We start from the raw sequence: 25,004 nt of genomic DNA, 5'->3' as shown, positions 1-25,004 counted from the left end.
TTCCTTAAAGACAAAGGGTATCCCCACCCTTCCTTCTTGGTGGCTGGAGCAGGTGAGGTGAGAATCATGAGGAGATGAGAGAGCAACCAGATACAAAGAGATGGAGACTGGTCCCTGACACAGAGTGGTCACTAGATTAGCTCCTAGTGATTGCACGAGACTTTCTTTACTTGAGAGAGATAAACTTCCATCTTGTTTAAGCCACTATTAATTTGGGCTTCTTTCTTATAGCAGCAGAAAATTATATTAACTAGCAAAGGACAAAAAACAATCTCGTGGGCCTCCAGCTATGAGCTCAGGGATAAAGCCTCATCCTGCCCAACCTCTACTTTGCTTAGCCCTCTATTTCATCCTCTTTTACCCAGCCTCCCTTGACCCCTCCCAAAATCATCAAGTCTTCCAAACACTTCCCAGGTTTCTGGCAAATTTAATGCATGAGTCTCAAAAAATCAATGGCGGGGGAAAGGTGAATAAAATTAAAATGGGGTCTGGGAAAGAGGGCCATGGCCACACGTAAAGAGGACAAAGAGTGGCCAGGTTATGAACTGGAGCAGGGAGACTCCTTGGGTGTCACATCTCATCCAACCCGTAGTCGTCCTCTGGGAAGTCGCCCACCGTCACAAATGATGGCTTGACAAAGGCGCCGTACTTGGCCTGGCATTCAAAGTAGCGTTTCCCATTCACACTGCAGGGCATGATGGGGGAGGAAGTGGTCAGAAGACGCCAACATGGCTCCCACTCCAGATGCTAGTATGGGCAAGCTTACCCAGCAACACACACGGACTTACACATATATACATTCACACACACATGTGCGCACAGATGCCTGAGTGGGAGTACTTGTTACCTGCCATCGTTTTTCCCTAACGGTTCATCATAGCGGATGCCAATCCAGTAGCCAGGCTTGAAATCTGTGAGTCCTGCCCAGGGAAGAAATCCCAGTGAAACTTCTGGACATAGCTCAACGCAGATTCGTGTCTGCCCATAGAGTGGAAAGCCTGTCCTGGAGAAAACCACTCCTTGCTACCTCCACTGGGGACACCCAAGACATCTCCATCTCCTGCCTGGACTAATACGGTAGCCCCTTCATAGATCTCCCTGCTTCCCACCCCTGTCCCCCTATTCTGTCAGCACCCCCAGACAGACAGGTCTTTGTAAAAATCTAAGAGGGATGGCACTGCTGCTTTGCCAAAGAGAGAGAGGCCTCAGAATAAACCAAATCTGTTGACAGTTTGATCTTGGACTTCCAGCCTCCAGAACTGTGAGAAATAAGTGTCTGTTGTATAAGCCACCCAATGTGTGATACTTTGTTAGGGCAGTCCTAGCAAACCAATACACAACAACAAAAAGACAACCCAATTAAAAGATGGGGAAAGGATCTGAATAAACATATCTCCAAAGAAGATATATACAAATGGCCAGTAAGCACATGGAAAGATGCTCAACATCATTAGCCATCAAAGAAACGGAAATCAAAACTAAAGTGACTTCTACTTCACACCTATTAGAATGACTATAATCAAAGACAGATGACAGTAAGTGTTGGTGAGGATATGGAGAAACTGGAGCCCTTATACATTGGTGGTGGGAATGTGAAATGGTGCAGCTGCTATAGAAAACAGTATGGCAGTCCCTCAAAAGGCTAAGCACACAATCACCATGTCATTCATCAATTCCACTCCTAGGTATAGAGAAATGAAAACATATGTCCACAAAAAAACTTGTAAAAGAACATTCATAGCAGCATTATTCATAATAGTCACAATGTGGAAATGATGCAAATGTTGGTGAATTGATGAATGAGTAAATAAAATGTGGTACATCCATACAATGCAGAATTATTTGTCAATAATGAAGTAGGATACACGTACGACATGGATGAACCTTGAAAACATTATGCTAAGTGACAGCAGCCAGTCACAAAAGACCACATAGTCTATGATCCCATTGATATGAAATATCAATCATATCACATAGAGGCAAATCATATCAGATAGAGGCAAATCATATCACACAGAGGCAAATCTACAGAGACAGAATGTAGATTAGTGGTTGCCTAGAGCTAGGGGATCTGGGTTTTCAGAAATGTTGAGTGGCTGCTCATGGTCATAGGGTTTCTTTTTGTGGTGATGAAAATGTTCTAAAATTGATTGTGGTGATGGTGCCAAAATTCTGTGAACATGCCAAAAGCTAATGAATTGTACGTTTTAAATGGGTGAGCTGTGTGGCACATCAATAATATCCCAATAAAGATGTCATTTAAAAAGAAAATCCACATGGCTCTCCATTGTCTCCAAGGCCCGGTGTGGTCCAACCCTGCCCATGCCCCCAACTTTACTTCTTACCTCTCCCTCACTCCCCACTAGCCAGGTTGACCTCTACCTCAAGCAAGGCTTGTTCTGCTCACTACCGCCTCCGGGTGGAACACTCTTCCCCACTTTTCACCTGGCTTGCTGCTCCCTTTCCTTCAGATGGTCCCACCCCAGGCCCGCCCTCAAGTCTGGTACTTGCTCTGGGCTCTCACAGTCCCCTAAGCTTCGCTCATCCCTGCCCTCTGCCTGTTTCCCATCACAGCTCGGACTACTGTGTCCTGTGCTTCCACGGTCACAGTCCTGTTCACCCTGCCAGATCACGCTGCCTCTGCTTTCCACTTCCCTTCACGAACACTTCAACACTCCGAGCTGTCACTGTCAGCTGATGGTTCTGTCTCCCCTACTGGATGGGATCTCCGTGAGGGCTCAGCTCCCAGCACAGCCTACCTCAGGACAGAGCATAAGGTCTCACAGACCCTGCTGGATGAATGACTGGTGTCCCCCTCAGCCTTGGCACCCAGGGATCCTATGGAGCACATACCTACATACATGATGGTGCCCCGGCGAGGGTATTGCCCAGGCACCCGCACCTCACAACGGCTGCCCACAGAGATGGCACTGGCCTGGGCCTTCTCCTCCGTGAGGCGCTGGGTGGCCTTGGCCTCTTGCTGTGCCTGCTCCTCTTCGTTGTATCGGCCTAGCTTGCTGCGCTTCAGGAATGAGCGAACTGAGTCTGTGGGGGTGGGGGGACTGGGTCAGACATGGTCTCTGGGGCTGGGCCTCTGGCCTAATGAGATAACCTTCCAGCCACAAGGGGACAAACTCTTCTGTTCTAGATGCCAAAGGGCTGTCGCTCAAGCCCCCCATGTCCCATCACAGCCTCAGCCTGTCCTCAGGACTCCCGGGGTCTCCCCACAATCCAGAAACTAAAGGGATGCTGGCTGCCTCCAGTCATTCACATGACCCCATCTTCTCATGTGTTCCTTCAGTCTCACATTTGCCTTCATACGGCCCCTGAAAGCCTCCTCATCTTTGCCACCACACATTCTGATCTGTCACCAGATGCCTGCACTGACTGCCATGCTGCCCTGTCTGCCCCATATTCTACCACGTTCTGCCCTATCCCCTGCCTCCATCTCACTCTGGCCACTCCCCACATACCTGACCCCCTACCCCTCCACCTTCCAGGCCCCCCTCTGCCTGCTCACACCCCCTCACACCTCCCAGCCCCCATTCATACCCCACGCCCCATCTATCCTGGCTGCTCTCCCATGCCCCCCACCTTCCCACATATAACTCACCCTCTATCCTCCCAAGCCCTCTGCCCCTACTGCCCACGCCACCAACTTTCTTGCAACAGCCCCATCTATCCTGCCTGTCCCCCACCTCCACCCACCTCTGGCCCCCACATGCCCCCATCCAACCCCATGTGCCCCATACCTTGCCTCTGCTCGTAGGCTTCTTGTGAGATTGTGTATTTCTCCACCTTGGATACATCCTCATATTCCCCAAGGCGGGCACCACTGTGGTCAATGACCTGTGTGGTGAGGGGAGGGAGGTCAGTGGGGATCAGGGTCCAGCCAGGGAGGCCTGGGATGCTGGGGTGCAGTTGCACACTGGAGCATTCTATAGACTTAAGTCCACCCCATCTGGGAAAAGACACATTCCTCTACCCTCACCTTTACCCCATCCTTCTCTCCTCTCCTGAGAGAGCCCAGCAGAAGGATAAGAGTAGGTATCTACACTGACCATCCAAGCCCCTGTAGGCTACTTCTGCCCCCAGATGTCCTGCACATGCTGGAATCAACACCACTGATGGCCTTGAAGTCACTGAACCCAACTGGCAGAGCTCAGGCCTTGCTCACAGCACATCTAACCTCTCTGGGCTTCTAGACCCTCCTAAACTGGTCACAACCTCCAGACCCGGAGCATCTCTTCCTGCACTACCTCCAATATTCATTCACTCATCGCTTACTGAGTTCCTCCAAGGTGCCCAGTTTGGCCCTGTGCTGGACGCTGGGGACATGATGCAAAAATAGACAAACACTTGCCCTCAAGTAGTGCTCATTCTGCTGGGAGGAGACCAACCATAAACAAACGAACAGGTATGTGTACTCAACACCAAGTGATGACAAGGGCTACGGAGAAAAATGCAACAGAGAAGAGGCTTAAGGAGCATGGGAGGGTGGTCAGGGCAAGCTGTAGGAAGGAGGGGATGTTTGAGCCAAGGCCTGAAGGACAAAAAGGAACAGCAGGTGCAAAGGGCCAGAGGTACAAACGTCTTTAGCCTTTTGAAGGAACAGCAGAGAGGCTAGCATAGGTGAGGTGGAGTAAGTCAAAGAAGAGAGGGAGACATAACGGATCATTGTAGACTTTGGTTTTTAGTAGAAGTAAGGTGCAGCCAGGGCAGGGCTCTGAGCCAGGAGGGCCCTGACGTGACTCAGGTGTTCACAGGCTCCCCTGGCTGCAGGTGGAAGCAGACTGTGGGGACAGGGACAGGAGCAGACCAGGGAGGAGGCTGCTGGGATGTCCAGGCCTGAGAGGATGGAGGCTGGGCTAGGGCAGGGGCATTGGAGGGGGTAGAAGAGTTTAGATTCTGGATAGATTTTGTAGATGGAGCGGACGGGGTTTGTGACAGATTGAATGTGGGTGAGAAGGAAAGATAGGTCAAGGACAATACCAATGTATTTGGCCTGAACCACTGTGTTAACATGGCAAAACAGAAATGGCTCTTACCTCAGGGTCAAAGATCACTATGAATTTTTATAAATTTGAAGTTCTATTATTTTAATCAATGAATATGGGTGATATTTATAAACAGAAAAAGAATTTTAGAAAAAATTCAGAGGCTCCACCTCTGGGACACCTTCCTTGAACGGTCTGGGAAGTCAGAGGCCTGTCTGGTACGTGAAGCACCCAGGTATGAAACCCTCTTGTTCGAGGATGCCACTGCCCACACCGGGTCCGCTTGCATCCCTAGGCTGAGGTTGCCCAGGTCATCCCAAAGTCTCAGTCCTGTGGACCCAGCACAGATTCCTGACCCACACCTACCATGGCCCAGGCCTCATCACCTCATCTGGACTATTCCAGCAGCCTCCTCCCTGGTCTCCCTATTCCTCCTGTCCTCCAGTCTGTTCCCCACACATAACCAGAGGGAGCCTGCAAACATCTGAGTCAGACCAGGGTCCTCCTGGCTAGAGTCCCCCTCTCAGCTTCCACTTCCTTCTGCCACAGGCATGACCTCTCTTCTGTCCCTTGTTACCTACCACCATCCCACCCATCTTAGAGTGTTTGCCCATGCTGTGCCCTCCTCCTGGAGCATACTTTCCCCTCTTCTGCTAACTCTTCCTATTTGTCTGGTCTCTGCTCAGGCAGCACCTCCTCCAGAAAGTCCGCTCCTCCTGACCTCACTGATCGGTCAGATACCCAGTATAGGGTCTCCCAGCTCCATGATCTCCTCCTGAAGGGACTTTGTCTCCACTGATCCTTCATATTTGGTCCTGTGATCATTTAGCTAACATCTACCTAACACACTGGACCAAACTAAAACAGGGATTTTCTCACACATGGCTCACAACTATATCCCTGGCACAACACAGACATTCAATGAACAAGAATTGAATAAATGAAAGAGAGAAAAAGAGAATAGGCACACTGACTTCTGGAGTCATGCAGACCAAGGTCAAAATTCTAGTGACAGTTCATCCTTAAGAAAGTAAATTTCATCCTGAAGCTAAATTTTCTCTGCTGCAAAATGGCAATAATTATACCAACTTCCCAGTCTTATTTTACGGCATTAACTCATCATTCAACAATGATTCACTGAGTATCCTCTCTGTGCCAGGCATTGTTTCAGGTGCTAGGGACACAGATGTGAACTAGAGTGAGGAACATTTCTACCAGACAATAAACCAGACCAACAAGAAAAATCCAGAGTACGTCAGGGGGTGATAAGAGCTAGAGACAAAAATCTAAAAGCAAAAATGAGGAAAGGGATGAGGTAAAATTTTATACTGATGCTGGCAAAGGCTTCACTTGGAAGGTGACATTTTAAGTACAGACTGGAAGGAAGGGTTGAGCCATGAGGACATATTAAAAGAACCATTCAGGTAGGAGATATAGTACATGCAAAGGCCCTGAGGTGGAGCTCACCTGGGATGTCTAAGGAGCAATGTGGTTGGTGCAGACTGAGTGAAGTGTGTGGCGGGGGGGATGAGAACAGAAAGGACAAAGTGAACCGATGCACACCGAGGTCCTTTGTGTTCTGGCTTCTCCCAATCTGTCCAGCCTCATCACTTACCCTGACCCACCTCACATTCTAGGCCTCTGTGTACTCTTCCCTCCACCTGGTATGCCCTTCCCACCTCTTCTCCTAGGCTGCCCTTTCCTCATCCTTCAGGTCTCAGTTCGGACATGCCTTCCTCCAGGAAGCCCGTTCGGATACTTCGAGGGGAAGTCAGGCACCTCTTCTGGGTGCCTTCTGTCTCCTTAGCTTTCCCCACCCCAGTACACACCACTCTGGGCTGTCACTGTCTAGTGATGGGTCTGTCTCTCACCATGCTGGACTGCGGAGTTCATGAGGGTGGGGCCTATCCTGGCTATTCCACAGAGCAAGGCACAAGTATTTATTGAATAAATAAATAAATGGGGGTGGGGGTCCCAGGTAGGGAGGCCTCACGTGGATGCGGCAGCCGTCATCTACAGGGTACGAGCCCAGCAGTGCATCCTCCTGATCCAGCTTGCTATAGAACTTGTCGTCAACTCCATACAGCTCCAGTTCCATGCAGGAGGCAGGGCTGCCCACCACCAGCTCCAGTTTACACTGTGGGGAGGGGCAGGGTGAGCAGGCGGGTTGCCAGTGGCCCCGCTCTCTGCCCTGAGGCCCTGCCTCTTGTATCAATAACCATCATCCATCCCTGATTCTCCGAAAAGACCCACCATTCAAGACCCACCGGGCCCCATCCCCTCTGCTCTCGCCCCGCCCTCTGATTTTTCTCTGGCCCGGCCCTGCCTAGGTCACCCCCCGCCCCCCCAGATCCCCAGTCTCTGCAACCTGGCATCATCTCCGACTCCGCCCTCTAGCCCTTTGGCCCCTCCCCCCGCTCGGGAAGCCCCCCATTTCTTTGCCCCGCCTCTCCGGGCCCCGCCCCTACAGCCACACCTTGAACTCGGCGATGGTGAGGCCGCGGCTGTACCGCTTCTCAGAGCGGAAGCTGTTCAGGGAGCTGCTGATGAAAACGGTCACCGTGGGCGCCGACACCCCCGCCACCTCCATCTCGCCGCGCCCTACCGGGGCCCGCAGCCCGGTTCAGCAGCCTCACACTGGCTCCGCAGGCGCCGCTGCCGCTACTGGGGTGTCAGCCCCTCCTCCTGCTCCCGGAACGGACCAATCCACGCTCTTCCGCAAGGAGGATCCGCCAATCGCCGCCGTCTCTGCTCCACCGCCAGCTCTCCGGTGTACTTGGGTCCGGCTCAGCCAATCCTGAGAGGTCTTCCATGGTTCACAGTTCTCCCAATAGCGGCACTGAAAACAGCCAGGACGAGAAGAGGCTGAAGCCGAGAGAAGGACTGGCCAAAATTGGCTCCTTCTGAGAAGTGGAAGTTCGCGCATGTGCACTGGCCCTCAGCCAAGCAAAGAGCAGTGGGTTCTTCCATTTATGCTCAGAGATTTACGGGTTACGTTGTGCATCGTTTTCCTGGCTCTTGTACCAGATGCATGCTATTCTGTAAATTGGGAAAGCGAGGCCTAGGAGTCGGAAGCAATTATCCTAGGATACCAAAAAATTGAAGCAAGTAGTTCGGCAAACCTCAGCGCGGTGAGAGCCAAGCACAAGGCCACTGCCAGCCAGTACACGTGCGTAGCTCCGCCCCTCTTTTGGCGAAGCAACTAGGCCAGACCCTTCCCGCGACCTGTAGCGCGGCAGAGCATGCGCGGAAGGTTGGTGGGCAGTGCGTCGCTATGGAACCAGACGGGACCTATGAGCCGGGCTTCGTGGGTATTCGATTCTGCCAGGAATGGTGAGGCCGGGGAAACAGGTGTGAAAGGGAAGCAAGGAATAGCCCCAGGACTGATCTCTGGCCTCCCCCTCCCTGCAGTAACAACATGCTGTACCCCAAGGAAGACAAGGAGAACCGAATTCTACTCTACGCGGTGAGCGCGAGCCCGCCGGGCCCCCAGTCTTCCCGACCGGTCCACCCATTCCCAGCGTGGCCCCGCCCTGCCCCGTGTGACCCGTACTCTGTTCTCCCCCGACGTGTCCTGGTCTTCCCTTCTGACCATCCCCCGAGTGAACCAGACTCTCCTGTCTTGTCCGTCCCCGAGGCGACTAACCTCAACACTCCATCCCGTAGTCATCCCCTTCGGGGAACACCCTGCCTTCCCTTCCAGTACCATCGAGGATCTCTCCATGATCCCCTTCCCACCACACCCTCCCTCTCGTAGTGCCGTAATTGTGATTACCAGCAGGAAGCCGACAACAGCTGCATCTACGTCAACAAAATCACGCACGAAGTGGAGTGAGTGGCTGGACCGGACTTTGGGGATGGGGGTGTTGGCTCGGGAGGCCAGGTCTGAGCGTAATTATTCATCTCCACCCCCACAGCGAACTGACCCAGATCATCGCTGATGTGTCCCAGGACCCCACCTTGCCTCGGACCGAGGACCACCCGTGCCAGAAGTGAGCGCGCAGCTGGTATTGGGGAGGGAGAGTGGCTTCTCTCCAAAAGGGAGGAGGCGGGTATGTCAAGCTCTGAGTGACTGAGCCATCCCCTCAGGTGTGGCCACAAGGAGGCGGTGTTCTTTCAGTCACACAGTGCCCGGGCTGAGGTGAGTGGCACGACTGCTTCCTGGGAATCTGGATCTTGGGCCTCTCCGGGGGCGGGGATACCAATATTGGGGTGAACCTGCCTTTCTCGGAATTCTCAGCCGGATCCTTACCAATTGGGAAAGTTCTCCTGTCTGTTCTTTTGGGATGAGGCCCTGCTGCGTGGAAGATTCCATCCATACCCTTCCTAACCATGAGTTCTTTCTGCCAGGACGCCATGCGCCTGTACTACGTATGCACGGCCCCACACTGCGGCCATCGCTGGACTGAGTGACTCCCCCATCCCTCGTGTTTAATAAATGCCACGTTCAGTGCGCCAGTTTACTGTGTTTATTTGCCCCATGGGCAGTATGCCTGTACACAGTCTCATGCAGCGCGGTGCAGGGCCCGGTGCTGTGCATAGGCGTCGGGCCTCGAGCTAGTGAAGCCGCAGTCCTCGCACACATGCAGCTTCTCGCGGCGCTCACGGTAAGCGTAGCTGGCTGGCTGCCCATGCACCTTAGCAAGATGCGCTTCAAGGGAGCAGCGCTGCGTAAATGCTTTCCCGCAAGCTCCGCAGCGGAAAGGCCGGATTCCTGCGCAGATGGGGCGTGGAGGGCAGGACAAAGAGGGCAATGACCTCCAGACCTAAAACTCTCACCTTGCCCTTCAATGTTGAGATTTTCCCATCCCTATTCCAAGCTCATCAGACTCATCTACCTGTGACCCCGATCTGCTATCCCCACCCAATGCAAACTTGGGCCAGACACTTGTGTCCCTACCCTTCCTCACCAGGATGTTCCTTCCCCTGGGGGACAGGGAAGGAGGCGTTCCCTTGCACCCTTCAATCTGGTACCTGAATGCTGTAACCTGTACCCATCTTCACTCTCTACCCCTCGGCTGGTCCCTACCTTGATGCCACCTTATACCCACCTGCTGGGGTCTGAGGTGCACCTGTCCCAAGTCTCCTATTGGCTGCATCCCTGCCCCACATAGACAAACACTGGAAAGTCCACAACCTGGGCACCTTCCTTCATTTTGTTCCATCCTGGCCTGGGGCCCCACAGCCCCTCCCCATCCCTGCCACTGCTTACCAGTGTGAGTCCTCATATGACGCTTGAGATCGAAAGCATCATGAAAGCCCTTGCCACAACAGCGGCACACGTGGCGGCGTGCTGGGCTGTGGCACTTGAGGTGCCGCGTCAGCATGCGCTGCAACGGGAAGGCCTTGGGACAGAGCGGGCAGCCAAGTGTCCCAGGGCCCCTAGGAGCAGAGGCCAGGGTGCCCTGTGCGGGCTGCCAGAGAGATGCAGGAGTTAGCCCTCCAGCTATACACTGCCCACCCTTTGTTACTCTGCAAACAAGTATTTACAAGTGCCCAGAGCTAAGGGGGACTAGGAGGCCTAGCCTAGCCTAGGAAGCAACTGATTAGTGTGTATGTATGTGCCACCCTCTCTCCAAGGCTTTCCCTCATCATCCCCCATGGCCCTTTATATTTCTCCATAGCGAGTACCATCTTCCAATGATTAATATATACTTTTCTAATTTTATTGTCTATACCCTCAGCCTCCACCAGAATATAAGTGCCATAAAGGTGTGAATTTTTATCTTACTCCTGCCAAATACCCAGTGCCTAGAACAGTGCCTGGTTCTCAGTAAACACTGAAATAATCTCAAGCACATTTACATTCCAGCTATTGCTTTCCTTATTCCAATGCATGCACTGCTGAAATATTCTGAGAGGCTCCAATACTCCTCATGCCTTATACTGCGCCTCTCACCCTGTTTGGTGTTCTAACATAAAGCAAATGAACACCCACTTGTTGGCTTAAATCCTGTTTTGCCCCAGTGGACAGAGAGATCTCTGGGGACAGGGACTGCGGCTGTCCACCTGAGAATATTGTTCTTGGGATGAGACCTAACAGTGAGGTCTCTACTAGGAAAGGAGAGGAATTCCCAAAAGAGAACAGGTGGAAAAGTCCTAAGGCAGGAGGGCATGGGCAAATGGGCCTGGGGAGAAAGGGGCAACTAACTTCGGTCAAGGCTGAGAGAAGGAAGGGATGAAACAGAGCCGGTCCTGTGGGCCTGCTTCAGACTCACCGCTGCCCAAGAAGAGTCCCTGAGGCCAGGAGACCGGCATGCTGGTGGCCCCCCTAGGCTGCTGCAGTCTGAGGAGAGAAGCCAGACAGTGATGCTTTCTGTCACCCCTGCCTCTTACCTCCAGACCCAATGAGGGGCCCACCTGGGATGTAGGCGTCTCCCCGGAGCTGGTCAGGCAGGTGGCCCCAGTTGGGTGGCTGCGGGCGCCGACTCCTGACCAGGAAGGCACGGGGCATCACCACGGGAATGGTGAGATGGCTCCACTTGCACAGGCTGCCTCCTCCACCGGTTGTCAGACCTCAGCCCCAGGACACCTATCCCAGGTGGGAAGGGAGGGGGAAGCTGTGGAGGAGCCTCATTCTCTTTATGCAAATTTCCTGATAGGCCCAGGGAGCAGATTTAGCCAGCTCTGGTTACCTCTGTCCTGGGGCCTGCCATTCATTCACCTTCTCCTATGCCAGGTACCTGAGGGGACTCTCCAGCCTCCGGGGCAGACAAGCACTAAGACTCCCAAGGAGGGTCAAGCCAGGGTAGATGGGCCTAGACAGCTCTTGCGGATGGGGAGAAAAAATATGGCCCAGAGGGGCTGAGTGTCTCCCCATAGTAACAGCACAGTAAAGGACTTGAAGGTCTGTTTGCCAGGCAAATCAGTCACCACCGGACACCCAACAGCCTACTTGGTTATTCAAATCACAGCAGCTGTCTGAGGAAGCAGGGGAAGGGGGCAGCTGTGATTGCCCTGCTCCAGAGGGTGCAGGGAGGACGGCAGAGCAAAGTAAGGACCCAGGCTATGCACCTTCAGACAGGAGGCTCCACCTCTCTTCAAATGCCCAGGCCTGAGTTCAGGTGTAACAGTTGTTAACAATTAATGGTTTAATAGTCCAGCCCTTAGTGAATGCCTGGGATACCACTGTCCTCCTCTCTCACAGTCAAGAAACTAAATGGGGTCACCTGACATAGCCAGGGCCTCCCAGGACCCTACCCCAGCACTCTTTTCTAGATTGGTCATTGTCTAACTTTTTTAGGAGTTAGGGATTTTGAACACTCCCTATGCAATTACTTTCATTTATTTATCCAACAATCTTGTAAGCGCCAACTATAGGCCAGGCCTAGCTCAACACTGAAAATGAACATTTTTTTTTTGGGTGGCTGACCAGTACAGGAATCCAAACTCTTGACCTTGGTGTTATAACACCACACTCTAACCAACTGAGCTAACCAGCCAGCCCTGAAAATGAACACTTAAGTCCATGCGGGAGTCACACCAGTGACAGACCAGAATGATCAAGACCATGAAGAGGAAGCACAGGCAGAGTGCTCCACACCATGACGGAGAAAACCTTGGGGCCCTAGGGACCCAGAAGAGGCTCTTGATCCAGCCTGGGGGCTCAGGGATGGCTTCCTGGTTGTAAGCCCTGAAAGAAGAGGCTTCAGGTGAAAGGGAAAGTTGTTCCAGGCAAAGGGAACGGTCTTTACAAAGGCGTGGTGGTGAGAGAAGGATTCTTTCTTTATTTCTTCACATTCCCTGAGAGTCAGTTCTGCTAATTCATTTGGGAAAGCAAAGGAGGCAGTGCTCAGGGTCTGCTGGCCAAGCTTTGTCACTTTATCTCTGCAGGAACTGGGGCAAGTCACTTCTCACTAAGCCTCAGTTTCTTCATCTGGAAAATGGGATTAAGGAGTCTGTCTATCCCTGGTTTGTGTTGAAGATCCATGTAGATCATATGGAGAGAATGCTTAGCGTGGGGTGTGGCATACAGTAGACACATAAATGGGGATGATTAGGAAGACTTGACGGGTAAGGTGGTCAGGGCAAGCATCTGGGCCTCAGTTGGGCCATCTGTTAAATGGGGATCAAAGTGGTGTCTCCATCTCACAAATGTTGGATTTCATGTGGCCATGTTTGGTGTGTCTGGCACGTCTGGCAGCTCAGCACCTAGGAGCTGTCCTGATGGTTACTGCTACTGGATGGCTAAAGACAGATGCAGAGTGTAGGGGGCAAGCTGCAGTGAAGGATGAGCTGGCAGATGGGTTGGGGAGAGCTATTCTTTGCTTCTTCTCAGGTGCCCAGTGTTCTATGCCCACCTCCATGTCTCTTGGGGCAAGTGGTTCCTGTGTTGCTGAAAACACATTAGGGAAGATAGCTGGTGCCAGGCATCATTTGCCCCCAGGCCCTCTTCTGTCCTGTTCCACCCTGCGCCATGTCCTGGGAGGCCGACTGGGTGTGCTGCATCACCTGGACTTCCATGTCCTCTGGTTTCCAGTGGATGTGGACAATGGGGTGCCCCACAGGATAGGGGGAGGAAAGTACAGTCTGGATGTTGGTCCCTCCAACTCTTTCCTGTGGGTTTGCCAGGGACACAGCTTCCCTCAGGACAGCCTTCTCTCCAAAATTTGCTCTTCTGGGTTCTCGTTCCATCCCTTTGTGCCCTGTGGCCTAGGGGGTGATAACACCTCCCCTCTGGTACCAGTCCTGGGGTACTATACCAGCCCTAGTGGTTTCTCTAGTCCTTGACTGCTCCTTTGCAAATGGTCCCTTTGTTAAACTCTCTTTGGAATATCCCACATGAGCTTGTTGTCATCTTCCTGTTGGGAACCTGTGGGTTCATAAACCGCATGCACACATATCAGATCCGGCAGTAGTTTCTTATCCAGGTGGTTTGTCCAAGAAGAAAGTCTGATCCTTCCAGAGCTGCAGAGCTTGGCATTTGGAAGAGGGGAGTGGCAGACATGCTGGCTCCTTTCTAATTACCAGCCCACCCTCCTTTCTTATTGAGAGAACCCAATCTTGTTTGAGTAGCAACATGCCCAGAACAGGAGAGATGGTCCAAGCAAATCAATCTCCACTCCTGTTGCCTCAGACTGATCTGAAGGAGAGACCTTTTGGAAGAATTTGTGCTTCTTTCCTGCTATCTGGTGGCTGCCCTGCTTCCTGCCTTTGCTCCTGGTTGGCTGAGGATATACTGCTGGGTGCTATAAGCTGGAGGGTAAAACTGACTCATGGGCGGTGACAGAGCAGGAGAGGAAGAGGCCAGGTCTATGACATAATCCAGAGTAACAAATGTCCTTACAGCTTGGGTCCCCATAAGCCAGGTGTTTGCTACTTGATATTGAAGGATTTACAATACAGGAGGGGTAATGCCATAAGGAACAGAGGCCCAAGGTGGTCTCCTGGGTGTCCAGTGGGGCTGGACACCAAACCTTGCCTCAGGGATCTTAGATGACCTCAGCCGAATTAGGCAGGTGCATCTTGAGTCATGCCAGGGTGGTCTGTGGGCCTGCAGGGAGCTTGTGGGGTCAAGCCTGCCAACAAGTTCTGGGCCACCTGGGCTCCCTGAGGTAGTGAGATGGAGCCTTGAGAAATAAACAATATTGAACATCTCTCCAAACACCAAGAGCAGGGGTTTTATTTAGGAAAAGAATATGGTGTTATGAATGTTTCTTGGACTTAAACTTATCATGAAGCAACAAGGCCCTCCCACCTCATCTCCGGCCCTCTCCCCTCACTCAAGCTATCCCAGCCATCCTGGCTTTGCTGCTATTCCTTACACATACTCCTCCACAGGGCCTTTGCACTGGCTGTTCTGTGCTTGATGTTCCTGAGATGTCGTCTATCAAACCTCATCTCAAATGTCACCTCAGCAAGGCATTCTCTGACCCTTCCACCAACAAAGTCAATCTCCCTAGCCTACTTACAATTATACAGATATAGTTCTAATTCCTGCCTGTTTCACTCTTCAGAAGGTGAGTGACATGAAGGCAAACACCTTGCCTGACTGTTCCTCACTCTAACCCTAATGTGGAGAACAGCAACAGGCACCTGGGGACTAGGAAGGGTTGTTTGAATAACTGCATGATTGGTCTTGATGTGTGCCACAAGTTATGGTAGCAGAGGGCCATGTCCTTATGTTAAAGGGTCCAGCTGTGCCACCAGGCAAGCTTGGGTTTAAGTTTCAGCTCTGGGACCGTGGGCAAGAAATTGGATCTCTCCAAGCCTGTTTCTGGTGGGCCATGACCACTAAATGGAGCACAGAAGAACTCACAGGCCACAAGTTTCCTTTTGATAGGCATTTGGGACACTGCAGGTGTTTGTGGTCACGAGTGGCCTTTTTAGCAGACACACCATGTGACTAGATGTCTGCTACCTGTGGGAGCTGGTACCATGCTGAGAGCTCGCAGGATATTGAAGCTAGACCCAGTCCTTCTGGCAAGGAAGGAGTTACTGGTCTCAGTGGCTGTGCCTGGCTCAATGGCCTGTGCCTGCTGCTGGGATTGTCCACGGGTGAGCCTGTTTATCTGTCCTCAGTTTTTTTTGCTGCAGATGTGGACAACAACAGCCTGGACCTTGTAATCCTATGTGGGCCTGGCCCAGGGGCCATGAGCCAGTGATGTAGCAACACAGGTACTGGTGGGAAAGGTCAGGCACATGGTGATCACAGCAGTTTCAGTGGGCTCTCAGACACCAGCAGGGGGCAGAGAGGAAGGGTTGGCCCCTCCTTGGGGCACAGTGAGGCCCCACTGGGCAAGAACCACACATGACCCCCCTGCAGCAGCTTAATGGACTGTAGATAGATAGGTGATGTGGGAGGCCAGGCCATGGGGTCATTATTACTGCAGTTCCCAAACTTCTTGGGAATGTTGATCCCACATTCTGCAGTGACAGAATCATGGAACAGGACCTGGCATTGGAGCAAATCCAGGTCCCTCTGGGACTCAGTTCACCTGAGCACTGCCCTTTGCCCTCCCTCCCTGCATCCACCTGAAAAGGGCTTGGTGGACGAGCCAGGACAGGCAACAGGAAATATTCCCCCAAGCTGTCAGTTTATTTGCTTAAAATACTTATTTCTTAAAATGTAGCAGGGCTGTGGTGGAGGGTGGCGGGCCGCTGCTGGCCCTCAGTCCCCCCGCGCCTTCTTCCTCACGGCCTGCACCAGCAGCTCTGAGTAGTGTTCCAGCAGGGCATGCAAGTCTGGGCTGGCCAGGGGGCACAGTATAGGTGGGGAAGGGTGATCTGGGCTGGGCAGGGGCTGGGCTGGGCCCACCTTGGTCCCAACCAGCCAGTCCTTGGCCTCCAACTGGCTGTGGATCCAAAGAAAAGTGGATGCCAGCTCAGTCCGTGCCTGCTCCTGCTGGGCGCTCACCTGGTTGCTGGAGACCAACTGTAAGAAATGGCAACCTTGTCAGGGGCCACCCAAGCCAGGCAGTCCCAGGGAGACTCCTCAACCCTTCCCCTCAACCTTGGGGCTCAGCTTACCATGTAGTAAAGGTCAAGGGCTTCTTGGAAGGCAGTCTGCAGCCTGTGCAAGACGTTCCTCACACTGCTCAGCTCAAGGGGAGCTGGGGGCAGGACCTTGGCTGGCACCCTGGGCTCCCCCCAGTGTCCAGGGCTGCCCTGAATCAGACTGAATGCATCTGGGGGTAGAGAGGAGGGAAGAAGCAAGACACCTCTACATTTTAGCTGATCTGAGAGAGGCCAGGGTGGCTGGGCTGATTCTACCTGTTGTCCCTCTGTTTGGAGCACTTCCCTCAAGCCCCAAGGTTCCCTTCCCTCCCCTCTGCAGGTCTCTGCTCAAATGCAACCTTCTCCCTGAAGCTGTTTTTCATCATCCTGTTTAAAACTGCACTGCCCCCGCTTCTCACTCCCTAACCATCCCCTCATATTTCTCTCCTTAGCACATATCACTTCCTAACACATTTGATACTTTCTTTAGAGATTTGGTCTGAGCATCTCCCCCAACTAAGATGTCAATTCTCTGAAGTCTTGCCTAGCACCATGCCCCATGTCCCTAGTGCCTAGAACAAAGCCTAACATGTACAAAAGTGCTCATTAAATGTTTAAGTAAATGAAGGAATTAATGAATAGCACAGTCCCTGTGGCCAGATCAAGTGCCCACCTTTGGAGCTGAACCAGCTAGCACATGGGATGAGCTTAGGGGATAGTCCCTTGTCCCAAGAGTGGTACTCACCAGAGGTAGGCTCCAGGAGGGAGGCAGTGCTATCAGGGACCCCAGGCCTGGCCTCTGGGAGCTGGGGGCTGTTGGGGTGGGCAGGAGGGTTGAGGGGCCTAAGGGTTAGGAGCCTTGGGAGAAAGGCAGAGTAGTGGTGCTTCAGGGCGCTCATGTCCATGGGGTTGGGGGTTGGGAAGCTGCCTGCTGTGACCATGACATCAGGGTGGGTGTCCACAGGCTCCTGGGACCAGACACATGTGGTGGGCGGCTCTAGTGGAGATGGGGGCAGCAGGAGCCCGTCACAGACACTTGACAGGGTCAGTCTCAGGCTGGCCCGGGCCTCATGGTTGCCCCAGGAGGTCAGGGCAGGCTTTTGGCCTTCACTGCCAGAATTGGGTGCCACTGTGGTGGTGATGGCCTGGAGCTCCTGGCCCAGGGAGGCTAGCTCCCCCACAGATGAGGGCCTGCGGAGGGGCCTGGTCTGCTCAACCATGACAGAGCTCTCACTGTTCCCAAGGGAGATGCTGCGTGACATTTTGGCACAGGAGCTGGCAGTGGCCTCCATATAAGAACAGATGGAGGGGGCACGGATACCCTGAGCCAGGCCTGGGTCAGGTATGGATGTGGGCATTGGAGGCTTCCTGTCTGTGGGCAGCACTGAGGAGGAAGGGACACAGAGTGCCAGGCTTGACAGACCGGAGGCTGCAAAGGAAGCAGATGGTTCACTCTCACAGCCTAGCCACAGAGCAGATGGGCAGGGCCCTGCCTCAAGGGGCTGCAGCGTCTCAATGAACACTGTCCACAGTTCAGCTGGGAACCCAGGGCCGCCTGCTGAGAAACCCAGGGCTGTTCATTTGGGGTTGGGGTACTCACTCAGCGGGCACCAGGCCTCTAGGGTCTCGAGGGGCTCCTCAGCCTTCCCCCAAGAGAGAACCTGCAAGTACAGCTCTGAGGTGAGGAGAAGGCCTCCTGGCTCCCAACCCTATGCCTTGAAGGAGGCAGCCCCAATACTCACGTTGGTCCTGTCTGGGGAGGAGTAGCCAGTACCTGCTCTCAGGGGCTCAGCTCTGGGCTGGCTTCTCCCTCGGTCTGTGGTGGGCTTGACCTCCGGAGACTTCACAAGGTGTGGGGAGAGCCGGGGAGGGAAGGCGTGGGTGAACCTGCTGGGAGGAAACAAGGTGGGAGAGGGACATTCACTCAGCCTTCCTTCTTGGGGTGCCTGAGGGACACAACCACGGGGGTAGGGGCCTACAGAGAGTGGGAATGTGGGGTGGTGCTTTACTAGCTTCTACCTGGGTGTCTCCTGGAGGCGTGAGAGGAACTGGGCTGAGATGCTCAGCCGGGGATTGAAGAAGTCGTCCTCGCCCTCAGAGACCTTCACATCTCTCAGGGACCCACGGAAGAGCTCTAGGGGAAGATGGCAAAGGGGCCCTCAGAATCCCTCCAGACAACCAGCCCTGGACCCAGGCAGACCCACAGACTAGCAGGTGATCCCTAGAAGCCCCCATCAAGAGTCGTGACACAAACAAGTCTGGAGTGGATGGAGCAGGGAGAGGAAGAACTGTGCAGCTCAGTCCTTAAGAGAAAAGGTATGCTCTCCCACTTACTTTCCCCACCCCCACTCTGCCAGGGGAAGCTCTGCTCCAGAGACACCCACACTGTGCCCAGCACTGGATGGACAGCCCAGGCAGGGTTCAGAGCACGGCAGGGCCCTACCTTCAGGGTGGGCGTCAGTTAGTGTCTCAAAGTGGTGGCGGAGGAACTTCTCCTGCTCAGGAGTCTGTGGCAGGGAGCCACTGCACATGCCTGGACCTTCGGGCCGAGACAACTCTCCTTCTGTGGTGCCTGGGCGTCCTGCAGAGAGGCGATGGGGGAGGGAGGGGAGAAGAGAAAGCCATCAACACCAGGAGTCACGACAGACGCCACTTAACAATGGAGAAAGCTGGACTCGCCCATCACACGCCCTGTTGCCAATGGGCTGAGAAGGAAACCTCCCTGTCCACCAGGTGAAGAAACTGAGGCTCAGTGAGTGCCAAGTCCAGAGCTGATGTGGGGCCAGTGGTTACAAACTATGACCATCCCTTAGCCAGGCCCAGGCATTGCCCTTCCCAATGTGTCTGGCCTCTGCTTACCTGGTGTGTGCAGCACTGTCATGGCAAACCGAGGGTCTAGGTCAGGCAGCGGAGAGGGGGAATGAATGGTGCTGAAGCTGCACTCCAAGTCAGCCTCTGACTCCCCTGAGTCTGAAGAAGCAGAGCATGCGGTCAGGAGCCCACAGCTGGGGCCCCTTCCAAGTTGAGCAGGCAAGTGGCTCAGCTTCCCTGGGCTCCAGTTTCCTTATCCGGAGATGGAAATAATAACATCCTCTGCCCCACCCCACCCCCATTCTTGTGGCCCAGCGAAGTTATACATCAAGAAGGTGGCAGAGCTGGGCTCTCAGATGGTGGGCAGTGGGCTCCATAATCCTCAGGTAATGGCAGGGACCATGTCTGTCTTCTGCGACAGAGTGAGCTTCAGGAGGACTGGGTCAAGGTCACCTTCGAGGCCCAGAAAGGGGCCTAGCTGAATGAACAGACTCTCACAGGGTCCCTCACTCACCCTCAGGAGGGCTCTGATCCTTCGAGCTGATGGAGGAAACCCTGAGGTAGGGGTCACCATGCTGGTCTTCAGGCCCTCCGTCTGCTTCCTTCTCACAGTACTTGCTGCGATGCCAATGGGGGTGGGGTGAGGGAATAGTAACTTTGATGAGTGAATTCTGACACAGAACCCCCAGGCATCCAAACCCTGCTCCTATTGGGGGCAATACTTCTGCCTCTCCTGCCTCCTCCAAATGCTCCCTTCTTTCCCTCAGGAACCCTCTGCCCTCCACTTGGAACCAGGGAAACCAAGGCTGCAGCTGAGGCTGCAGGACTGGGCTCCTGCCCTATCCAGGCCTCATGCATCCCCACTCCCACAAGCCCACTGGGAGAGCAGAAAGAAGTTCTTCCAGTGTGTGCCTATCAGCTGAGGTTTCTCTCCAACTAAGGCTCTCTTTGGTGTGCAAGGGCCACCCACCTGTCTGTCCCTGTGACTGTCACTTCTGCCTCCAGTGAGCAGATGACGAGCTTGCCAGCCTCAGAAGAATCCCTCTGTAGGGGTAGGAAGGAGGGATGCCCACAGCCATCCTCCTGGGGACTCTCCGACTGTGGCATGAAGAGAGCACGGCCATTCTGAAGCAGCTGAGGCATCCAGGCCCCTCACAAGCCGCTAGGAGTTAGGCCAACAATGGCATAATAGGAACAATGCCTGTAGTCCCCACTGTTGGACACCTGTGCCTGTGCCAAGTGCCCTGCTCACCATGAGCTCATTCTACGTCCTCCCTGCAGTCTCGGTTCCATTGCACATAAGGAATAGGTATGAATCCAAAAATGATGAGGCTCAACCCTCGAAGAGTCTATTTTATATGAAGTTCAAGAACAAGCCAACCAATCCATGGTGAGAGATCAGAATATTGGTCACCTTGGATGGGGGGTATTGCCTAGGAGGGGCACAACGGGGTCTTCCAAGAGGTAGAAAATACTCTATATTTTGATTGTAGTGGTGGATACATACGAATTACACAGGTAATTCATCAAGCTGTATGCCAAAGATCTGTGCATATTGTTGTATGTATATTATACCACAATAAAGAACAACAATTATGTAATAGAAAAAAAAAAGAATTTTGTTTGGAAAATAGAGTAAGAGCTGAAGTTGCTTGGACACCTCTATGGACCCAGGCACTGTTCTTAGCACTGAATTTCTGTAAAAGCCCCGTGAGTCAGAGATCATTATGACCATTTTTTGGAAAACCAAAGCCCAGTGAGGCAAGCCTCTTACTTTATGTCACACAGCCAGGAAAGGATAGAGCCAGGGCCCTATCTATTTGAATGCTCCCCACTCGCCAAAGACTCCCTGTCTGCCCTGGGAAGTCTTGTTGTGCACTAGGCCCAGGGCTCACCCTCCTGCCCTCCACCATCTCACGTAATCCTCTCTTAGCCCTGGAGTGGGACAGTCAGGCCTATGTTCAAAACTGAGCACTGAGGCCCCAAGTCCTGGGTGGGCAGTCATGGTGTAGGGGCTGCAGGCCTTGCTGGAATGGACAGTACATACCTCGCTCAGCAAGCCCACCAGGCTCTGTGGCTCCACTGTATCCAGAATGGAGTTCTCCAGACTCTTGGGCTTCATGGGAGTAAAGTAGCAATCCAAGTCCTGAGCATCCAGGATGGTCTTGAGGGGCTCTTGGTCGGCTCGTTCTGCCCAGCGGCCATGTGGCTGGTAGCTGCTCTTGGTGTAGAAGGCTGAGCCATTCACCACATCCTCATCTCCTAGCTTTAGGGATAGGGGATGGTCAGGAAGCCAGCCAAGTGCTCACTAATTCCAACAAGGGCCATGAACACTGGCATAGACCTGATCCACTTGTGGCTTTAACTGCCACTCAGCAACAACTTCCAATTATGTATCTCCAACCTGAAACTTTCTCTTAAACTTCAGAATTGCACACGTAACTGCTCTACGTCTCCATGTGAACATTTAGTAGATATTTTAAAGTTACATGTTGAAAACTCAACTCCTGATTTCCCCCCCAAACCTGCTCCTCTTTAAGCCTTCCTTGTCTCAGTTATTCTTTCCAGTTGCTCAGGCCCTAAGCCTTGGGATCATCCTCCATTCCTCTCTTATTCTGTCCCTTATACTCCACATTGTATTTCATCTGCAAATTCTGTTAGTTCTGCCATCCAAACACATCCAGAATATGGCTACTTCTCCACAGCCCCCATCCTGGTCCTGCCTACCACTGCCTCCTACTAAAACTGTTGATTGAGAGACAGTGGAGTGTAGTTGTTTGGGAACCAGGCTCTGGAACCCATCTGCATAGGGTCAGTCTCACTTCTTCTAATTCCTAGCTGTGTAACCCCGGACAAGTTACTTAACCTCTCTGGGCCTCACTTTCCCTATTTAATGGGGATAAGAAAAGCCCCTACCCTTAGAGAGAATTAAATGAGATAATACATGTAAAAGGCTTAGAACAGAGCCTGCACAGATTCGGTGTGCTATGAATATCTGTTGAATGTCATTCCAACTGTAATATGTGCTGATAAGGAGAAGCTTAAGCCTGAGTGAGCACAGCCAGGTGCCCTGACCTGGTCTGCAGGGGAGGATTTCACTGAGGTGCTGATATTTGGGCCTTGACCTTGCTCCTGAAATAAACTCTCAAACCTATAGTTTAGGATTCTGTTGCCAGCTTCTAATCCATCAGCTCCTAGCCCACTCCTCCATGTCAACAATCATTCATTCAATCTTTTTTTTTAGGTTATACTGTTCCAATTTAAAAAAAAAAATTTTTTTTGGCAGCTGGCCAGTATGGGGATTCAAACCTGTGACCTTGGTGTTACCAGCACCACGCTTGCCCAAGTAAGCCAGCCAGCCCCCAAATTTTGTTTTAAGTGATACATTGTAATTATACACACTTATGGAGTACCATCTGATGTTTTGATACATATATGTTGTATAATAATCAAGTTAGGGTAGTTAATGGGTCAACGCCTCATGCATTTATCATTTCTTTGTGGCAAAAACATTCAAAAGCCTCTCCTCTAGCTATTTTGTCATATACAAAAATTAACTGTTAAGCATAGTCTTTCTACTATACAACAAAACATAAAAACTTATTTCTTCTATCTAACTGAATTTTGTACCTGTTGGGCAACCTGTACCTGTCTTGACCCCCCGACCCCAGTCTCTGGTAACCACTCATTCATTAATCTTAATGTCATCTTGGTCCATCCTCTTCTTTGCCTCATGCCCAATCAATTGGTTCCACTTTTGAAATCCACCTAGAATCCAGCCATTTCTTCTTCCTGGTCCAGCCTCCAACCTCTCCTGCCTGGATTATTACAGTGGCCTCCTCCTTCCTCACCCCACAGTCTGTTTCAAACATGCAGCCATAGGGACCTGTTAACACCTGAGTTAGATCACAGCATTGCTTGACTCAGAGAGCTGCCCTGGCTCCATCTCACTCAGTGCTGTGGGAAAAAAAAAAGTGGAGCAGGACAATAAGGAGCATCGAGGTAACTTACCACAGTCCATGACAATCTGGCCCCTGTTGCCTCTCAGAGCCCCTCTCCTCCAACTCTGCCCCTTATTCATCCCTGACTCAGGCACCTCAGCCTCCCAGTTATTCCTTGGACTTGCTAAGGACAATACAGCCTCATTGCCTCTGCAAGTGCAGACTGTTCTGCCTAGAACATTCTTCCCCAGTATCTGCATGTCTCACTTGCTTCCGCTCTGCTCAAATAGCACCTTCCCAGTGAGGCCTTTTCTCTTCACCCTAAAACTGCCATCCTCCAATAATTCTTATTTTCCTTCTCGATTTTTTTCCCCTCCGTAGCACGTATCATCTCCCAATATACTATATAACGTGGATACTATCCCTCTCCCACACTAGCAGGTGAGCCTGTGAAGGGAGAGACCTTTGTCTTCTTTGCTCCCTACTGTATCCCTGGAGGCCAGAACGATGTCTGGCACAGGGCATACATGTTGCATGGATGAAGGGCTGTCTAGGCCGAGACTGAAAGGATGAGAAGGGCTCTCCAGGGAAGGGAGAGACATGGAAGAACACAGAAGGGCACCCTCCTTTGCTAGCCGCTAGGGTGTCCCACTCTCCTGGAAGACTCACCAACCGCTTTGCCCAGAGTGGTAGCTTGCCATTGGTCAGCAGGCACCGAGGATCTGGAGAGATACATAGAATCCATGAAAATAGGACAAACAACCCAATAGACAAATGGGCAATATACACAAACAGGTAGTTCTCCAAAGAGGCAACATAGGAACTGATGGATCAAAAGATGCTCAATGTCACTAATTGTCAAGGAAATGCAAATTTAAACAATGGGACACAATGTTTACTCATAAGATTGATCAAGATTAAAATTCTTAATACTACAACATGTTGGCCAAAAAACTGGGGGTGGCGGGGAGGGATGGAGGGCCTAACACAATGCTGGGTAGGGCAGTAACTGCATTTGGAGAGCTCTTGGGGTTCTTTAAAATAAAAAATGTACTAACCCCAGGACCCAATGGTGCCACTCCTCAGTCTCTATCCTGGAGAAATACTCTCACACGTGCCCAAGGAGGAGGCCCAGGAGTGGTCGGGAAAGCCTCATGCACAAAGGTGGTGTAAAATCAGGGAAAAGTGTAAATGCCCACCTGGAGGGGAGTAACTTAAAAAACTGTACTATGGTACTGGTTAAAAGATGGAGGCCTCTGCTTTGTATCCAACAAATGGATGGAGACACTTTTGAGAGGAAAAAAATACAGAAAAATATCTGCAGAATAATGTAATTTATGGACATAAATAATATGATGTGTTTCATAAGACCTATAAGAATTCATACTAATTAAAGTGGTCAACCTAGAGAGGATATTGGTTTGGGTATGAGGGTGGTGACAAGGAAAATTAGCTTACTATGCAATGTTTGGTTTTCCAAGGCTGAATTCTCATATTGCTGTTGCCTGTCAGTCAGCCCCTGCCTGTTTTCTACTTGTTGGAAGAGGCTACCACCCACCCTAAAAGCAGCCAGTGCTAGTCATTGTTCCTAGCCTCTTTGGCAGCTAGAAACATCACAGCCAATAGGAACTGACGGTAGCCTGCCAGGGGCTTTTGGGAAAGAAATGCCTCTCTAAAGGAGATTCTCAGGAGGGATTCTCTCCTCTTCAATCATATCTCTGATGTCTGGACCTTTTAAACCAACTTGCAACCATGAGGGCCTATGCAGAGGGGCTGAAATTTGGGAACTGGCCTTTTCTAAAGTTGTTAAGCTACTACT

The 25,004-nt window shown here is 52.1% G+C and overlaps 4 protein-coding genes across 4 annotated transcripts in view; 1 reads left to right on the top strand and 3 right to left on the bottom strand.

The window, feature by feature from the left end:
- Nucleotides 1–407: 407 nt before the first annotated feature.
- Nucleotides 408–7,685, bottom strand: TBCB (tubulin folding cofactor B). Its single transcript, XM_063111978.1, has 6 exons — nucleotides 7,474–7,685; nucleotides 6,991–7,134; nucleotides 3,753–3,849; nucleotides 2,854–3,045; nucleotides 848–920; nucleotides 408–685 (listed from the first exon to the last, which is right to left on the bottom strand). Exons 1-6 carry the CDS (start codon nucleotides 7,585–7,587, stop codon nucleotides 571–573), a joined length of 735 nt encoding a protein of 244 aa, XP_062968048.1. The 5' UTR covers nucleotides 7,588–7,685; the 3' UTR covers nucleotides 408–570.
- Nucleotides 7,686–7,864: 179 nt separating this feature from the next.
- POLR2I (RNA polymerase II subunit I) lies at nucleotides 7,865–9,455 on the top strand. The gene is made up of 6 exons (XM_063112524.1): nucleotides 7,865–8,330; nucleotides 8,409–8,463; nucleotides 8,755–8,828; nucleotides 8,915–8,989; nucleotides 9,087–9,138; nucleotides 9,348–9,455. The coding sequence occupies exons 1-6, from the start codon at nucleotides 8,272–8,274 to the stop codon at nucleotides 9,408–9,410; spliced, it is 378 nt and encodes a 125-aa protein (XP_062968594.1). The 5' UTR covers nucleotides 7,865–8,271; the 3' UTR covers nucleotides 9,411–9,455.
- A 47-nt stretch (nucleotides 9,456–9,502) lies between these two features.
- Nucleotides 9,503–11,451, bottom strand: OVOL3 (ovo like zinc finger 3). Its single transcript, XM_063109125.1, has 4 exons — nucleotides 11,358–11,451; nucleotides 11,216–11,283; nucleotides 10,210–10,411; nucleotides 9,503–9,711 (listed from the first exon to the last, which is right to left on the bottom strand). Exons 1-4 carry the CDS (start codon nucleotides 11,449–11,451, stop codon nucleotides 9,503–9,505), a joined length of 573 nt encoding a protein of 190 aa, XP_062965195.1.
- A 4,616-nt stretch (nucleotides 11,452–16,067) lies between these two features.
- The window catches only part of WDR62 (WD repeat domain 62), a 47,110-nt gene continuing 38,173 nt past the window's right edge, over nucleotides 16,068–25,004 (bottom strand). Inside the window, exons 21-32 of the mRNA XM_063109256.1 lie at nucleotides 23,855–23,907; nucleotides 21,292–21,510; nucleotides 20,215–20,342; nucleotides 19,759–19,862; nucleotides 19,293–19,403; nucleotides 18,877–19,014; nucleotides 18,453–18,567; nucleotides 18,176–18,320; nucleotides 18,034–18,094; nucleotides 17,179–17,862; nucleotides 16,467–16,624; nucleotides 16,068–16,371 (exon numbers count right to left, since the gene is read on the bottom strand). Of these exons, the coding sequence (XP_062965326.1) occupies nucleotides 16,108–16,371; nucleotides 16,467–16,624; nucleotides 17,179–17,862; nucleotides 18,034–18,094; nucleotides 18,176–18,320; nucleotides 18,453–18,567; nucleotides 18,877–19,014; nucleotides 19,293–19,403; nucleotides 19,759–19,862; nucleotides 20,215–20,342; nucleotides 21,292–21,510; nucleotides 23,855–23,907 (2,180 nt within the window). The 3' untranslated portion in view covers nucleotides 16,068–16,107. The remainder of the gene's footprint in view (nucleotides 16,372–16,466; nucleotides 16,625–17,178; nucleotides 17,863–18,033; nucleotides 18,095–18,175; nucleotides 18,321–18,452; nucleotides 18,568–18,876; nucleotides 19,015–19,292; nucleotides 19,404–19,758; nucleotides 19,863–20,214; nucleotides 20,343–21,291; nucleotides 21,511–23,854; nucleotides 23,908–25,004) is intronic.

Source organism: Cynocephalus volans, chromosome 10 (genome assembly GCF_027409185.1).
Source record: "Cynocephalus volans isolate mCynVol1 chromosome 10, mCynVol1.pri, whole genome shotgun sequence".
Taxonomy (NCBI): Eukaryota; Metazoa; Chordata; class Mammalia; order Dermoptera; family Cynocephalidae; genus Cynocephalus; species Cynocephalus volans.
Note: the sequence above shows the minus strand (reverse complement) of the source record. Positions and strands in the feature narration are given on the sequence as shown.

Bases quoted from the DNA above. Each gene is read 5' to 3' on its own strand.
- TBCB (XM_063111978.1), bottom strand. From the start codon at position 7,587: ATGGAGGTGGCGGGGGTGTCGGCGCCCACGGTGACCGTTTTCATCAGC. The intron at 3,046-3,752 runs GTATGGGGCACA...CCACCCCCACAG, and splicing joins AGCCTACGAGCAGAGGCAAG to ACTCAGTTCGCTCATTCCTG. The intron at 921-2,853 runs GTATGTGCTCCA...TTCCCTGGGCAG, and splicing joins GGGCACCATCATGTATGTAG to GACTCACAGATTTCAAGCCT.
- POLR2I (XM_063112524.1), top strand. From the start codon at position 8,272: ATGGAACCAGACGGGACCTATGAGCCGGGCTTCGTGGGTATTCGATTC. The intron at 8,464-8,754 runs GTGAGCGCGAGC...TCCCTCTCGTAG, and splicing joins ACCGAATTCTACTCTACGCG to TGCCGTAATTGTGATTACCA. The intron at 8,990-9,086 runs GTGAGCGCGCAG...CCATCCCCTCAG, and splicing joins GAGGACCACCCGTGCCAGAA to GTGTGGCCACAAGGAGGCGG.
- OVOL3 (XM_063109125.1), bottom strand. From the start codon at position 11,451: ATGCCCCGTGCCTTCCTGGTCAGGAGTCGGCGCCCGCAGCCACCCAAC. The intron at 11,284-11,357 runs GTGGGCCCCTCA...TTCTCTCCTCAG, and splicing joins GGGAGACGCCTACATCCCAG to ACTGCAGCAGCCTAGGGGGG. The intron at 10,412-11,215 runs GTGAGTCTGAAG...TCTCTCTGGCAG, and splicing joins GGGACTCTTCTTGGGCAGCG to CCCGCACAGGGCACCCTGGC.